Below are 17,454 nucleotides of genomic sequence, written 5' to 3'. Positions count from 1 at the left end.
CACCCCCGTCCCAGCAATGGGTTGTGCGCTGGGCTTGGGACCCGCCACGTAAAAACCACTTCCAGTGAAGAAGCAAGGCAAAGCCTCGGATGAGACCCCCCCTTATGATTGCGACCACGGCACACGTTTAAAGGACTACGATTTGAGGGCACGCCATCCAAGAACTGCGTTGGACCGACAGGAAGAATGCCCGAAAATTTTACCAGAGAGTTAGGCGACTTACGGAAGGTTTCAAGACCAGGGCGTACTCCTGTAAGCTGCAGAACTCAACCGCTCAGGAACAATTTACTACAACAGCGTGCAATTGCTAGACATCGATATCATGGGTATTAAAAACCGCGAAGTCTGTTCTGAATTTTCAAAGGCCCCTATTGCGAGTGTCGACTGGCAGTAGAATAGAAATTTGTCGATCGAGTCGATCATCTTTTATTTTGCTATTGTGTAACTTGATCGATAAAAATTTGTACTATTGTGAATGGTTGATAGAATTGTAAACAGCTGTTTGTTTGTTTACATTTGTTTCTTGAGTGTTTTATTTACATCATTTTTAAAATAATTGCTTTTATTATAAAATTAAAAAAATGGACACAGTTGAAATATGGATTAGTGATGAGGAAGATGATGCGGAAGCTAATAGATTAGTAGTTAGCTAAAGCAAGGAGGGAATTGCGAGATTCGTCGGATCCCTTGGACTTGGAAGGTGTATGTACATGTGTGAGTTTTATGAATAGAAGTTGCGTTCCCGATGCTTCACAGTTTTTAGGCTTTACATGATTTGCAGGAAAAGCTGTTTTCCTCATTAATAAACTTTATGGAAGTTTAAGAAATACGGTACGGTTAAGTTTTTTGTACAATGATGTTGGGTTTTTGTGTCCAAACGCGTGACCCGAGTTTAAAAACTTTAACATAACAACATAACAAGTGTATTGAAAGAATTCAACTTTAATTTAAAATAAAGATTTCAAATTTCCGAGCACTAGTCAATTAATAAATTATGCAGTTTTTTTGTATAAACTTTTGATGTTGGTTCTGCGCAAAAACACTGTGGATGGCGTAGCCGGAGTTATATGCACAAGAAATATTGTATATGTATCTTTTCCAATAGAAGCGGAGCTTCCTACCCTACTCTTTCCGGAAATTCCTTTGCCTATGTCTTCACTCTCCTGCATCAGTACGAACAACCGCGTAAGTTGCCTTTTGTTGCTTATAATTTTTGATCTGTAATTCAGACACATACATGCATATGTATATTTCACAATTTTTTACAACTTCCAGTTCAATTGACTTACTTTTTATCCATTATAGTACCACTTTCTTATGTAAATTTTATAAACGCAAACTCCAACGACTAAAAAACAGCAATAGAAGGATGAGCGATTAAAAAGTATTCACAGTCGCTAATTGAGCGACTAAGCGACACTCGCAATAGCATCGATAATCGATAATCGCTTAATAGTCGTTTATCTACTGCCAGTCGACATTCGCAATAGGGGTGTAAGTTGGATAAGGAAGCAAAGCGAATGGGTATGGTGGTAAACGAGGACATGACGAAGTATCTCCTGTCATCAAACAAACAGTCAGCACATCCGCGCCTTGGCACCCACGTCACTGTTGACAGTTACAGTTTCGAGAAAGTAGAGAATTTCGTTTACTTGGGAACCAGCATTAACACCGATAATAATGTGAGCATTGAAATCCAACGCAGAATCACTCTTGCCAACAAGTGCTACTTTGAACTGAGTAGGCAATTCAGGAGTAAAGTCCTCTCTCGACGTACGAAAACCACGTTCTATAAGTCACTCATCATGCCCGTACTGGTATATAGCCCAGAAGCATGGACAATGACAACCTCCGATGAGGCGGCTCTTGGAGTGTTCGAGAGAAAGATTTTGAGGAAGATTTACGGGCCTTTACGCGTTGGTGACGGTGAGTACCGCAGACGATGGCACGATGAGCTGTATGAGCTTTACAACGACATGGACATAGTGCAGCGAATTAAAATACAGCGGCTCCGCTGGCTTGGTCATGTCGTTCGAATGGACACCGACGCTCCAGCTCTGAAAGTATTCAACTCGGAACCCGCTGGTGGTAGCAGAGGAAGAGGGAGGCCCCCACTGCGATGGAAAGATCAGGTGGAGAAGGACTTGGCTTCACTTGGCGTTTCCAATTGGCGTCAGTTGGCACAGAGGAGAAACGACTGGCGTGCTTTGCTGAACTCGGCCAAAATCGCTTAGGCGGTTACAGCGCCAAAAAAGAAGAATAATCTTAATTTGGACCACACTTAAAGCTCCTTTTCATATAAAAATTCGAAGGTGTCCCACAATTTCGTATTTTATTTTTATAATAAAATAATAATTTTTGTTGTGGTTTTTGCTTTGTTGTATTCTTGGTTGTTTTTTTATTATAAGACGTGAAGTTCATACAGAAGAGTGAAATAAGTTCGCACAGTTTCCGTATAATATATCTGCTCCAAAAAACAGATTCTTTTTTTTTTGGTCCCTCCCGTGACAGAAGAAATAATTCAGATTTTTTTCGTACATGGTAATAACTCATATAATAGTGAGGTAGGTGTAGCTTTGTCAAAATGTAGAATTGTTGTGTACTTTTTACTTAAATTTAAAAAAGAAAGAACATTTTTATTGTACAAATGTCCGACCCGTGACGGTGGAATACCCCATATATGTATATACATTAGGGTAGTCCAAAAATGCGTGTGGAAAAAGTAAAGTCGGAATTTTTATGCTCTCACCCCCCTAGGATTGTTCTATACCGAAAAAAATATACCCCAATTTTTTTAATTTGAAATCAAAAAATTTCTAGAGGTCGCTCAAAGCGCCCAAAGTTTTCCATGTATTTTATATGGGGGAAAACAACTTTTCGTAGAAATTGTATAAATTCTTAAAAATCAAAATTTTTCTATCGAAAACTCTGTTTATCTGCATGAGATTCCCAATAATAATACCGAATCGTTTATTTAACCATTTTTTCATCGCAACTATAATTTATAATATTGCCAAAAACCTCCAAAACTGCAATGGGGAGACCAAATAAAAATCGTTAGTATTAAAAAATGGTTAAATAAACAATTGGGTATTATTACTGAAAGTCTCCTGAAGAGAACCAGAGTTTTCCGTTCGAAAAACATCGATTTTCAGGAATTCTATACGTTTTCTACGAAAAATTGTTTTTCCCATATAAAAATACTGGAAAACTTTGAATGCTTTGAGCGACATCCAAATATTTTTTTGATTTCAAAATAAAAAATAGGGGTATACTTTTTTTCTATATACACCAATCCTGTATAAAAATTTTGCCAAGAAAAATTAGCAAATGATCATTTGGGAAATTATAAAACCATTTGATCAGAAGACATATGGAAGCCTTTGAAAGGCTTCAGGACGAGCAGGTGCAGCAGCAACAAGTACAGCAAAGCGAGAATATTGACGACCCAGCACGAAATAAGTATATTTTTAAAGCAAGCTTTCTAAATATGAACGAAATCGGATCATAAATACTGGTTTATCAAATATATCGTCTCGTGTTCCNGAATCGAAATCGGATCATAAATACTGGTTTATCAAATATATCGTCTCGTGTTCCACCTATTAGCAATATTTTAAGTTGAGTTATTCCTTTTCATGTAGTCAATATAAGTTCTAAATATGAACCTAATCGGACTTTAAATACGGGTTTTTCAAACATCTCGACTCCTGCGTCACCTATCGGATTAGCTCATCTTTTGTATTGCGTTTCCATCGGATTCAGAGCCAACTGTGAAGTTTCAAGTCTCTAGGTTATCGGGAAGTTGGTCAAAAATTGGTTGCAAGATTTACCCCTAACAGACATAGGGTACATTCCAAAACGTCAAACACAAAGCATCAGTCTCTTTTATTTCTAAACTGCACTAGACGAAAAAGTCTACAACCTATTTGACAACTAGCATCTAACAGTGGTTACACACATTTGGTATTACAATCTACTGAGGTTTAGAAATAAAAGAGACTGATGGTTTGTATTTTGACGTTTTGGAATTCACCCATACTTACGCACATACATGCATACATACGTACATACGGAGCAAGTTAAATAAAAGCTTGTAAAAAAAATTTAAGTTCCTTGAGCTAGGTGAATACAACGTGAATTTCCTTACGGAATGCAAACCTGCAAACCTCCAACCCTGAATACTTTAGTATGTAATTTAAAATGCAACCCTAACTAAGAACAGGATATAAAGAAAATTGTCAATTGACTTTTTGCTAGTCATCGGAGAAAAACGTGGTTCTTCTTATTCTAACGTAAAATTAGCAAGCCAGCTAAATTGGTGACCCGGACGACTAATTTTCGCAACATCATCCTTTCGGAAAAAAAGGTCGAGGACGATGTAACACCGGCTCCACATAAAACAACTGCGCCAAGCGATGTCCAGCAAAAACCTTTCAACAGCGACTGCCTGCTTAACCAAGAGAGCAATGGTATTTTCGTTAATAATCAGCGTTAAAGTACCCCCTTTATGGGCTGAGCGGCCAGAAATTTGGTTCGCACAAATAGAAGCCCAGTTTTGCATTGCTGGAATCTCATCGGACATAACCAAATTTAACACTGTGATCCATTAAATCTCACGTGTTGGCGCAAATTACGGAGGCAGTGCTACAACCACCAGCAGAAGGAAAATACGAAAACTTAAAAAAGTGCATCATCGACCGGTTTGGCGAAAGCCAAGAGAAAAAGATGAAAAAACTTTTATCTGAAAGCGACCTAGGTGACCGACGGCCCACACAACTTTTACGGGAGCTGATAGGTCTCGCCCGAGACAGAATAAGCAACGAGTTTCTCAAATCCCTTTGGCTTCAGCGTTTGCCCCCTCAGACTAGCACTATCCTTCAGGCATTCACATCTGAACTTCCCGATCTTTTGCCAAATTAGCTGACAAAATCATGGAAGTCAGCGATCACAACCACGTGGCAATGGCAACGAGGTTAGAAACACAGTGAATCCATCCGCATTGAGCGAATAGAGAGACAGCTCGATCAACTGCAGCGTAAACAATCTAGGCCATTTACAACACGGCCTTCTTTAAAACTTACAATGAAAAAATCAGCTGCAAGTTAACTTTGCTGGTTCCATACGAAATTCAGCCGCAATGCACGAAAATGCCGCGCCCCTTGCGGTTTCAATTCGAAGTCAAAAATCTAAGCAACATTGCACGCATCGCAATCACGGACAGCAACACCAAACTTAAATTCATAATTGCCAGCGGCACCGATGTATCCGTTACACCAGTTTGGCCAAGTGACAAATATGGGAAAGCAGTAAACCTTCAAAACGTACGGCGAACGACGCCTGAGCCTATCCTAAGGCTTAGGAAAAACTTTGAGTGGACTTTCTTCATAGCAGACGTCTCAGCACACATCATCGGTTTAGACTTTTTACGTAAATTCAGTTTATTCGTGGATCCAGTACACAACCGAACGACGCTTCACGAAGCTAAAGGCCATGCTATCTACGCGAACATATCATCAGTTGTAACTTTCAAGGCGCCAGATAAATACGCTAGTCTGCTAGATGAGTTCAAGGAGTTAGGTGTACTTAACAACGCCATCGAAAGTAACCTACCACATAGTTACAACCGGTCCAGCAGTCTTCGCACGACCCCGCCGACTCACAGGCGAAAAACTGGACGCAGCAAAGCGCGAGTTTCTGTACATGCTAGATCGGGGAATTTTTACGCCGTCGAGCAGCGAATGGGCTAGTCCCCTGCACATGGTGCGCAAGGCCAATGGCGAGTGGAGACCGTGCGGGGACTCGCGGTCGCTTAACTCTGTAACAGCCGCCGACCGATACCCCATACTATTTTTACACGATATCACGCATATATTGATGGTCCTAAAACGGCAATTACGACGCCGTTCGGACTCTTCGAGTTTCACTTCATGAGTTTTGGCTTACGAAACGCAGCGCAGACAGGAATCGATTTCGTGTTTGCATATATAGACGACATCCTCGTGGCTTCTGCAAATCCAATAGAAAACGAAAAACATTTACGAGAATTTTTCGAACAAAATACCCAAGCAATTCAGCATTTTCGCCACATCAGGTCAGGTTTTCACCACATACTAGAAGGTAGGCAATTCGTAATTTACACTGATCATAAACCCTTAATTTGCGCCTTTTCACAAACCGTAAACGATGCACCTCTTCGGAGAGCCCGCCAGCTAGATTTTATCTCCCAATTTTCTAGCGATATAAGGCATTTTCCCGGTAAAGAGAACGACATTGCCGACTTATTATCGCGTGTTCAGATGATAGGTGTACTAAACTGTACCAAGCAGCGTACGTCAACAGGTAATCGCAAAATTATACAGCCTCGCTCATCCAGGACGTTAAGCTTCGCACAAACTAGTATCGGAACGTTACTTGCGACCAGATATGGCGAAGAATATCGCGAAGTTTGTACGACACTGTATTTTATGTCAGAAAAATAAAGTTCAACGGCATACAAAAGCTCCTCTTGGTGATTACAACAAAGCTGATAGCCTATTTGAACATATCCATTGTATAGACCGATTTTCTCAGTGGCCAGTCGCGATACCCATCCCGGATATGTCGGCAGAAGCGATTGCGCGCGCCTTAATTGAGGGATGGATTGGTTATTTCGCCGTACCCATACAGATCACAACCGACTTAGGTCGAACTCATGGGTATCATGGGGATACGACACCTGAAAACAACGGTTAAACATTCCCAAGCCAATGGAATGCCCTAGCAAAAGTAAGCTAAACGAAACAGAATTCATCAAGCAATTACGGCAGCCCTTTTCTGCGGCTCAGCCAGGCAAAGCAACTCGAGTCCAACTAACATTCATCCAACCTGAGCTTAAAAACTGCGAATTCGTGTTTGTTCGAGTAGACCGCGTGCGTACAGCATTGGAATAACTATACGAAGGACCATTCCAAGTGCTGAAACGAAAAGCGAAATTTTCTCAGGAATCAAAAAACTATCACCGTTTCCATTGATCTCCTCAAGCCCGGTATTTTTGGAAGAAGGAACACAACAAACAGTAGCCAAATTGCCATCGAGGATAGTCAGCGAAACGCTGCCACCACAAGTTACAATGTCAAGGCAGCAACCAGATAAGATCATATCTACCGGGAGAGCCCTGTAGTGATTCTACACTAGATAGCAACTCAAATTATAATTCTCACTTATGAAAATTTGCAAAATGCAACCCTAAACTATGAAGAGGAAATGAAGAAAATTGTCAATTGACTTTTTGCTAGTCATCGAAGAAAAACATAGTTCTTTTTATTCTAACGTAAAATTAACCAGCTAAATAATATAAGTTAGATTTTAATGCAAAAATATACAACTGAAGTAAACAATTTAAAAACCATGCTAAAAAATCGCATGTCTAAAAAAATTTACAGTGCCCAGCGGCTTTTTCGAAACGTAGTATGCTTAAATGCGCAATATTTATAAAATGGAGAAATTACCATAAAAACGTTGGCAGTAAAAAATTTTTAAATTTCCTTCTTATTTAATAAAAAGAATTCGCATAACGCTACGTACTCTTACATAAATTTGCTATACAACTCTCATTATGATATGCAAAATGAATCAAAACAACTATTGATATTTCCTTTTGGATAATCAACGAAACGATTTTTTTTTAGCATTTTTGATAATTAACGAAATTATTTTTCTTTTCATATTTTGTTTATTCAATTTAAATTTTTTGATGTTTTTTTTTAATAAATAACGAAACGAAATTTGTTTGTTTATATAGTTATGCGGCCCTGTAGTCGGTTTTTGTAAAAATTCTATACCAAGGCGAATTGAGATATAAATTCGCCGCCCTGTTCTCTATTGCTAATGAGTAGTAGAGAATGAAATATGACGTATATTCTCTACCAGTAGAGAAATAATCGGTAGAGAAGAGTTACAGAAACGAGCTACTCGTTTGAGTTCAGCTTTAAAACTATAAAATTCTAAAGGGTGGATATTTTTTTATGTTTGCTTATATTTGCAAGAAATTTTCCAGAATTATGGCATCTCTCATGATACAATAATTTTTAGAAGGTAGTTTCACTTCAAAATTTTTGACATAAACCGTGTCTGTGACAAACACGCAATGTGGCCAATGCTACGATATAGAACTTGGGGATTATCGCTTGTTATTTTAGATATTTTTTAACAGAACATGTAAAGATTTTTATGTTTCATAACTGATCACTTAATTTTTAATATAAATATACGTATTTTATACATACATTTTTGCCACTGCTAATCACATGAATAAAAATCATAAAAATGAAAATATAACAGCAATATTTCTTGTTTATAATGGATTAGATCCATCGCACACCACGGACTTTATCGGCCGCCAATTTAGATGTGCTCGCTAGTCTTTCCATTGCACCACAACCTATTGGTCAGAGCGATTAAGCTGGTGTAATGTGCGCACCTCCATACATCTTCGTGTACATATTTCAAGCGAGCCCTATCATTTAAATATGCGGCCGATAAAGTCTGTGGTGTGCGCTGGCTCTTATAGCTGTGTCCTTACATCTATTCCGTGTGTTGCAATATCCACGAAAGCAGCAGTTAATTTTTTATGAAGAAAATTATTACAAAATATTCGAAAATTTTTCTACTTATATGTTTGCTTTTCTTTGTTTTATTTTTCCAAGGTCAAAAGCTGGATTTTTTTTTTTTGAAAAAGTTGGTACAACAAAAAATACGAAACACGTTTTCTGTCAGATAGCTAACATGGCGGATAAGAAGAAGAAGTGAAACTACCTTCTAAAAATTATTGTATTGTGGTGTATTTAATTATAAAATTGTATTTTTCAAAATTTATTTTTATATAAACTTATTTTTAATTTAACGTATTTTAAATTTCAAAGAAGAAAAAATTCTGAAGTAATCAAAAATTTTCTTTTTGATTTACATAAATTGAAAAAGAACTTAATTCAATAATTTCAAAAATAACAAAGTACAAAAATGAACAAAGTACAATAGTAAATAGTATTAACACTACAATACTCCCCCTTCCAGAGAGTTATTATTATACAAATTGAAAGTAACTTGTTTCTTTTTAGTCGTTGTTGAAACTATATGGTTGTTAGTGTTATGTGGTTCTGTTATTTCAACTATTGCTGGTTTTAGTCTGTCAATCGAAATAATTTTAATTTCATTATTCACATCTACCTTAAAATATTTTTTGTCTTTTTCAATAACTCTGTAAGGCCCTTCATAAGGATGTTGAAGAGAATGCTTGTTAACAATGCGAATAAAACCAAATTTGCAAGTTTGTAAATCTTTTGGAACATAAATTCCTGAATCGGAATTTTTGTGATGTTTTAAATTTGAATTAAAGTTTTTAAAACGTTCCCGTAAACTTCCTAAAATTTCGGCGGAAGTAACATTTTCTGTAGTTGGCACAACAAGTTCTCCAGGTAGACGCAAATTTTGGCCAAAAAGCATTTCAGCTGGAGTGGCTGCAATATCTTCTTTGTACACTAAACGCAAACCAAGAAGAATAATCGGTAGCTCATCGTACCAATCTCTAGTTCCATTCCTAGCCAAAATTGAAGTTTTCAATTGTCTATGAAATCGTTCCACAATACCATTACTTTGAGGATGATAGGAAGAAGTTGTGATATGATGACTACCAAGTAATTTAGTAAGTTCCGAAAATAATTTGGACGTAAATTGAGTACCCTGATCCGTCGTGATTTCTAAAGGCACACCGAAACGCGAAACATATTCATTAAAAAATTTATTTGCAACTGTCTGTGCAGAGATATCCTTTACAGCATATGCTTCCGGCCAACGAGTAAATCTATCCATAATTGTTAAAATGTAGCGGTAACCTCTTGAAACAGGAAGCGGTCCAACAATATCTAAATGTATATGTTCAAATCTGCTCTTCGGAATTGGAATTGTGCTCACAGGAGATTTTGTGTGACGATAAACTTTAGATTTCTGGCAACTTATACATCCTTTTGACCATATGTTTATCTCCTTGTTCATACAAGGCCAATAATACTTCTTCACAATTAATCGGCGTGTAGCCTTGGTACCAGGATGAGCAATTCCATGTAACATATCGAACACTGTCCTGCGCAAATTAATTGGAACGAAAGGTCTAGGACTTTCTCCTGACACTTCACACCAAATATTAAAATTTAGAATAGGAATTTTAATTAAATTAAGATTTTGAAACGTTTTTCCAGAAATAAGTATATTAAGTTCACTGTCCTGTTGCTGTTCACTCTGTAAAATTTTGAAATTAAGTTCTGAATTTTTAATCACATCTATTTCAAACGCACGAGATAACGTGTCAGCTACAATGTTGGTCTGTCCTTTAATATACTGAATGTCACTAGTAAACTGTGCAATAAACTCAAGATGCCTTGTCTGTCTTGGACTACGCTCAGTTTTGGAATTTAGAACAAAAATCAAGGGTTTGTGGTCAGTAAAAACCGTAAACTGTCTTCATTCTACATAAATACCGAAAATGTTTAATATTCAAATAAATTGCTAAAAGTTCCCTGTCAAAAGCACTATATTTCATTTCTGCTGGAGAGAGTTTCTTTGAAAAGAACGCAAGTGGTTCAGACTTATTATTGAAATGCTGCTGTATGACACCACCAATTGCTGTATTGGATGCATCTACCCTTAAAGACAATTTTGCATCTTTACTAAAATGATTTAGCAAAATCTTAGATGCAAACTTCTCTTTAATGCATTCAAAAGCTTTAATGGATTTGTCATCCCAAACCAAAATTTTGTCTCGCTTTTTACTTGTTTTATTAATTAAATCATATATAACTCCAGTAAACTCAGCTAATTTTGAAATATATCTATGGTAATAGTTAACCATACCAATACACTTTTGCGCTTGTTTTATTGACTTCGGTCGTTCAAAATTGCGAATCGCTTCTACTCTGTTTACAGAAGGCTGTATCCCTGCCTCAGATAAACAATGTCCTAAAAAATCTATACTTGGAACACCAAAAATGCATTTGCTTGGTTTGACGTTCAAACCATACTCAGACAAACGTTCGAAAAGTACCCGTAGATCCTTTAAATGTTGTTCTTCACTCTCACTTGCAACCAGTAGATCATCAATATACGCGAAAACAAAATCTAATTTACCTACTACTTCGTTGATGAATCTCTGAAACGTTTGCGCTGAGTTCCTCAGCCCGAAAGGCATTTGGGTGAACTCAAACATACCGAAAGGAGTAGTAATCGCCGTTTTAAAAATGTCTTCTTCTGCCATTGGAATTTGGTGATACGCTCTAACTAAATCTAACTTTGAAAATATATTTTTATTCCTAAGGTTCATATTAAAATCGTGAATATGAGGCAAAGGATAACGATCCGGTACAGTCACATTATTAAGTCTTCTAAAATCACCACAAGGACGCCAGTCATTAACTTCTTTCTTTGGTACTAAATGAAGTGGAGATGCCACGGATGAATTTGATGGTCTACAAATCCCTGTTTTTACCAAAAAATCGAATTCAGTTTTAGCTACTTTAAATTTGATAGGATCTAAGCGCCTTGGCTTAGAAAAAGGAAGGTTTCCTTCAGTGACAAGTCTGTGAACCGTTGTATGCTTAACCGGTTTTGAGTAATCTAGCTCAGAAATAAGGGAAGGAAACTCCTTCAATAATTATGTATATTGATCTACTGAAAAAATGTTTGGAAGAGGAATATTGCAAAAGTACGAAATTGTATTAACTGATAGATTTGTTAACGGATCTACTAAACACTTGTTTTTAATATCAAAAAGAAGTCCATATTTACACAAAAAATCAGCTCCTATAATCGGCTTCGCAATATCAGCAATCAAAAATGTAAAAAGGAACTCACGCCTTAAACCCAAATTAATATTCAAAAGTTTCTTCCCGTATGTAAAAATAGTTGAGCCGTTAGCTGCCGTTAAAATTATATCTGAAGATTTCCTAGTATTCGAAAATTTAGAAACTGGAAGTACCGAAATTTCTGCTCCGCTATCAATTAAAAAATTTAGTTTGTTTGTTTTATCAAATATAAAAAGGCGACGTGTGGAAATGTCCAAATTCCCGTTGTTTGTCGCCGCAACAACGGACGACTTTAGTTTGTTGGACTATTATTTTTCGAAAATGCACATGGTTGTTCACATTTTTTAGCCTTGTTTCCAAATTTATAATGATATCTACATAACCAATTCGGATTGTCGCGTGATTTTGATCGATATCTAAAAGGGCTCCTAAAACGATTCCTATTCACTGAACGTGACCTTGAATAATTTTGATTCATTTCCCTCCTCATTTCACATAATTCCAAAGAAAGTTTTTCAAAATTTTTAAAAATAAGAGAAGTAGTGTTAACCAAATTAGCCATGACTGCATTTTCACCTTTTGAATTTTGAAAATCATTAACTGAAGCTATCTCGCTTTTGCTAATAACCTCCCAAACATTATCAGCCAATTTCGTCAATTCACTAATACTGCTTGAATTAGAACTAGCTAAAATCACGCTTAGGTTCTTCGGTAACTTCCTCATCCAAAGTTTCTTAAGAATTTCTTGACTAAAATTGGAACCCGAAAGCAGTACAAGTGACCGATAAAATTCCGAGGGCTTACGATCACCCATTTCAGTATCCGATAAAATTTTGTCTAATTTCGCATTCTCACTTAATGAATGCCTTTCAATTAAAATTTTCTTAAGTGAGGTAAATTTATTATTTTCGGGCGGATTTTGAATAAAGTCTAAAATCGTTATTATAACTTCTTGCGGAAGTGCAGTAATTGTATGTTCATACTTTGTTGTTTCTTGTGTAATATTTTTGGTACTAAACTGCATTTCCGCATGAATAAACCACGCTTCCGGACAACTTGTCCAGAATTGTGGTAGTTTGACCGATGTAGCACAAATCTCATTACTATTTCGATCGACATACGGATTTGTTAACTGTTCGTTAAACGTACTATTTTGTAAATCAATAAGAGTTTCATTTAAATTATCTCGTGTAGATGTATGTGTATCATGTTGTGGTGAACGAAACATTTTGATTATTTGAATTTGAGCAAATATCAAAAGACCTCAGAAAAGGGAAGTTTACAATTAAAAAAAATAAATAAATAAATATTATATATGTAATATTTAATAAATAACAATTAAATTCTTTTAATTTTTAATAAAAATAGTATATATATATATATATTAAAAATATGAGAACAATACAGCTCACCAGTAAAACTAAGATTGTTGTTGATGTTAGCGCTACTGCTGCGGTCGCTGCTGATGCCGCTACTGCTGCGGGCGTTGATGTTGCCGCTGCTCTGTTGGTGTTGTTGCCGTAAATGTTGCTTCTACTTATTACCGGTATTGATAGTTGCGGCTTGTTGCCGTTGTTGTTGCTACGGCTTGTTGAAGCTGTCGCTGTTTGCAATTTTGTTGTGCGAATGCAAAATCAACAAGGGAGTTACTTTCTGGCAACGGATTTCTACATATTAGGAGTACTAGCCAAGTGTTATTGAGACGACTAGTACTTATGTTGTTGTTGACGTTGTTCTTTATATTGTTGTGGTTTTCGAAATATCACGTTGGTGATTTTTGCTAATTGGACTCTTGTGGATTGCTGTTCGAATTCCATTCGCGGATATGAAAATGAAGCTTCTTCTTGTCGGCATCACTTATACATTTTATTGCAGCCTGGTGATAGTTCAATTGTAGTGGTATTAACACCAGTGTTGGAATTACCGCAACAAATACAAATAGTGACAAATTATTTGGGTACACCAAAAGACCAACGACCAGGAATGTGGTGAGGAAATCGTTATTGAGCTCCCGGACGAATGTTGGACTTTTAACTATCAGTGCTACAAGTTTGCACTTTTTTTTTAACTAATTAAAGCTGACCGTATGTTTGATACTGAACACGAATATAAAATAATCAACGACTCCTGGCAGGATCGCCAATTGTGGTGTATTTAATTATAAAATTGTATTTTTCAAAATTTTATTTTTATATAAACTTATTTTTAATTTAACGTATTTTAAATTTCAAAGAAGAAAAAATTCTGAAGTAATCAAACATTTTCTTTTTGATTTACATAAATTGAAAAAGAACTTAATTCAATAATTTCAAAAATAACAAAGTACAAAAATGAACAAAGTACAATAGTAAATAGTATTAACACTACAGTATCATGGCATCTCTGATAGGAAAACGGTAGTTTTCTAATCGTAATCTGACGTTGAATTATTGTGGATTTGAAAATTGTGTGCATTTCTTAAGTAGTTCTTTAAACTCATTTTGGATTTGAAAATGATTCTCTTAATCTTAAAGTAAATAAGATTAAAACAATTATTTATTTATTCCAGGTTAATCGGATTATGCCTTCTACAAAATGAACTACTTCCACTTTTCTTACAACGGCATGTTTTGAAATTTATACTCGGAAGAAAAATTAAATTTCACGATTTGGCCTTTTTCGATCCAATAATATATGAGTCCTTCAGGCAACTTATACAGAATGCTCAATCAGATGACGGAGATGGTATAATACAACGCATGGAGCTTTTTTTTGTGTAAGTTAAATGGAGTATTTCAAGCTATAAATGTTCTATTGTATTAATATAGTATGTATGTACATTTAGAATCGATCTTATGAAAGAGGAAGGTGGAGGAAGTGTCGAATTGCTACCAGGAGGTCGGGAAATTCAAGTTACTTCCAGTAATCTATTTGAATATTTAAGACGCTATACCGAGTACAGACTGATTAAATCTCAGGAAAAAGCTTTAGAGGTAAGTTATAAAGACACTTCTATTTATCTACGTATTAGCGCCGTTTCACATGTTCCGGACCCCTATAAAGCGGTAGCCGGTTTGCAAATGTAAAATGCATGTGTTGTTTTCAGAGCTTTTGACTATCCGGTGTCCTGTTACATAAACTATTTTACAACCCACCGCCCTTTAACCGGCGACTACAATGTATGACTTGAGCAGCGTCCCGTTTCTTCGATCGAAGTACATTTACTCCGATTTCTTTTTTAAACGTAAAATCTGCTCCCTACTCCTCTTTACCTAAAATATGCTCCGATTGATTTACTTTTTTCCATTCACATTAAGAATTTATTACAAAATAATATGGTAACTTCTTAAATTTTTGCTCAATAACTTCTGTGGCAAAAACCAAGGTTTTGTATAGCGAGGAGTAACAGAAGTTGTCCCTTTTACGCTTCAACATTCATTGCGGAATCACTTTTCATTTACAAAAGCAGGGGATTGATTACGGATCACAAAAATGTTTTGGAAACGTGTATGTTTAGCAACTTGGCAGAGTAGATGTCAACGTGAAGAAAATTTTCAGAGATGAATCTTTTTAAAAATAAATACAGGGACATTCTTAATAATGAAACAGTTGAAAGCTTAAGAAAGAAAGAAGAAAAAGTTCAGAAATTTATACGCCGTCTCATAATTTACTTATTTAAAAAAGTATATAAATTTGTTGATGGAAAGTTCGTTTTGAAAGCTATTAAGGGCCGTTTTCTGAAGTAATCTTTAACTATAAAGCTCTCGTTATATTTAAAGGTTGGATTAAAAATAAAGCTATGTCTAAAGTTAAGCATTTCTATTATCAGTTTTTGACGTATGTATGCTCACTTTATAATTAAAGGTTGCATTAAAAATAAAGCTATGTCTAAAGTTAAGCATTTCTATTATCAGTTTTTGACGTATGTATGCTCACTTTATAATTAAAGGTTGCATTAAAAATAAAGCTATGTCTAAAGTTAAGCATTTCTATTATCAGTTTTTGACGTATGTATGCTCACTTTATAATTAAAGGTTGCATTAAAAATAAAGCTATGTCTAAAGTTAAGCATTTCTATTATCAGTTTTTGACGTATGTATGCTCACTTTATAATTAAAGGTTGCATTAAAAATAAAGCTATGTCTAAAGTTAAGCATTTCTATTATCGGCTTTTGACGTATGTATGTTTCTCGGCTGTAAATCAATTTAAAACCGATAATAAAATGCTTTACTTTAGATACAATCATAAATTTTAATGCATCCTTGAGCTTTAAATACCAAAATTTAGGGACAGTCTGGCAAAGCGCTAGTTCCGCCCTATAAATTTCAGAACTGTCTCTGAACTACTGCAAAAGGGATGCAGAGTTGGATGGTTGAAACTCATATGTTGCTAGTTGCGCTGTCATCAATGTTACTCATCCTGGTCATGTGAAAGCTGACAAAAGATGCACAAATGTAATATACTATATTTTTTCGATTTTCTTAGACCCTAATACTAATAACAAACTGTTTTCGTTTATTTAATATATAATTCTCTATGTAATATTGATGCGCCTAAAAGATGCAGCGATTTCCACTCTCAATTACATGCCTGGTGACAGTACGAATTTGAATTGCTTTAAACTTCCGTTCTTAAAACTTCCATTCGTACTGTCACCAGGTTAATTTAATAGCGAGGTTTTAGTTTTTTAAACTATAATTTTTTTATTATTATACATATCTACGTACGTATAAAATTGAGTGCAAAATATATAATTTAGTTAAGCTACACTTGACAGCAAAGGTTTGTGTACACCATTTCTTTTTTAAATATTCACAATATATTGAGAGTTAAAATCTGTTATTATTTAAATGATCATGCTTAAAATAAAATCCCATAAACCGTGTCTTAAAACTTTATACAAAACAAAGTTAAATTTAACGATTTTTCATCAAAATGTTTGACCATTTAATCAGATTTAAAAAAAGAAATAATCAAAAGTGGTAACCAATCTCACTTTGAAATGGGGGTGCTATTGATATGAACGATACTGTATATACGTAAATATATCACTGAGCACTCGAAATGTGTAGTTATGCAGTGATTTTTTTAAAACCCAATGTTTTTCATTTTAAGTATTTTCCGTTTAGTTTTTATTTAAGTACTATGTCTCATCTATATCTTCTATACTAATTATATAAAGAGAAGTCCCTTTTTTTTTTGTAACAGGTAATCTCGCGAACGGCTGGTCCGATTTTCATGAAATTTTGTATACAAATAGCTTTCGGTAACCACCATGTTTTAGGCTAAAAACTTTACTTTTTTTTCGGGTAGGTGGACCAGGGACCGGTCTATTCGAAAAAATCTTATTATAGTCCGATTTGCTTAAAATTTAGTACGTAAGTAGCTTTTTAGCATATATTGGCATATATGACCCATTTTTTCCGGGAAGTGGTCCAGGGACCGATCTATTCGAAAAAATCGCATTTACGGTCCGATTTGCTTAAAATTCGGTGCGCAGATAGCTTTTTAGCATGTATTAGCATATGTGATAAATTTTTTCCGAGAAGTGGACCAGGGACCGATCTATTCCAAAAAATCGCATTTATGGTCCGATTTGCTTAAAATTCGGTACGTAAGTAGTTTTTTAGCATATATTAG

The 17,454-nt window shown here is 35.6% G+C and overlaps 2 protein-coding genes across 2 annotated transcripts in view; one reads left to right on the top strand and one right to left on the bottom strand.

Annotated features, from left to right (window-relative positions):
* Positions 1 to 17,454, top strand: part of hyd (E3 ubiquitin-protein ligase hyd) — a 534,145-nt gene that overhangs the window by 427,885 nt on the left and 88,806 nt on the right. The window contains exons 11-12 of the mRNA XM_017617625.1: positions 14,383 to 14,589; positions 14,659 to 14,806. Of these exons, the coding sequence (XP_017473114.1) occupies positions 14,383 to 14,589; positions 14,659 to 14,806 (355 nt within the window). The remainder of the gene's footprint in view (positions 1 to 14,382; positions 14,590 to 14,658; positions 14,807 to 17,454) is intronic.
* On the bottom strand, positions 8,963 to 13,148 carry LOC108364155 (uncharacterized). Its single transcript, XM_017617741.1, has 2 exons — positions 12,810 to 13,148; positions 8,963 to 10,026 (listed from the first exon to the last, which is right to left on the bottom strand). The coding sequence occupies exons 1-2, from the start codon at positions 13,060 to 13,062 to the stop codon at positions 9,977 to 9,979; spliced, it is 303 nt and encodes a 100-aa protein (XP_017473230.1). The 5' UTR covers positions 13,063 to 13,148; the 3' UTR covers positions 8,963 to 9,976.

This window comes from Rhagoletis zephyria, unplaced genomic scaffold, assembly GCF_001687245.7.
Source record: "Rhagoletis zephyria isolate East Lansing unplaced genomic scaffold, Rhagoletis_zephyria_1.1 Rzeph_scaffold_00030, whole genome shotgun sequence".
Classification (NCBI taxonomy): domain Eukaryota; kingdom Metazoa; phylum Arthropoda; class Insecta; order Diptera; family Tephritidae; genus Rhagoletis; species Rhagoletis zephyria.
The sequence above is the reverse complement of the archived record's forward strand: the minus strand, read 5'-3'. Positions and strand labels throughout refer to the sequence as shown.

Coding starts and splice junctions, on each gene's coding strand:
- LOC108364155 (XM_017617741.1), bottom strand. CDS start 13,062: ATGTTTCGTTCACCACAACATGATACACATACATCTACACGAGATAAT. Junction 10,027..12,809: donor AGAAACAACAAAGTATGAAC/ATACAATTACTG, acceptor CCTTGTATGAAC/AAGGAGATAAACATATGGTC.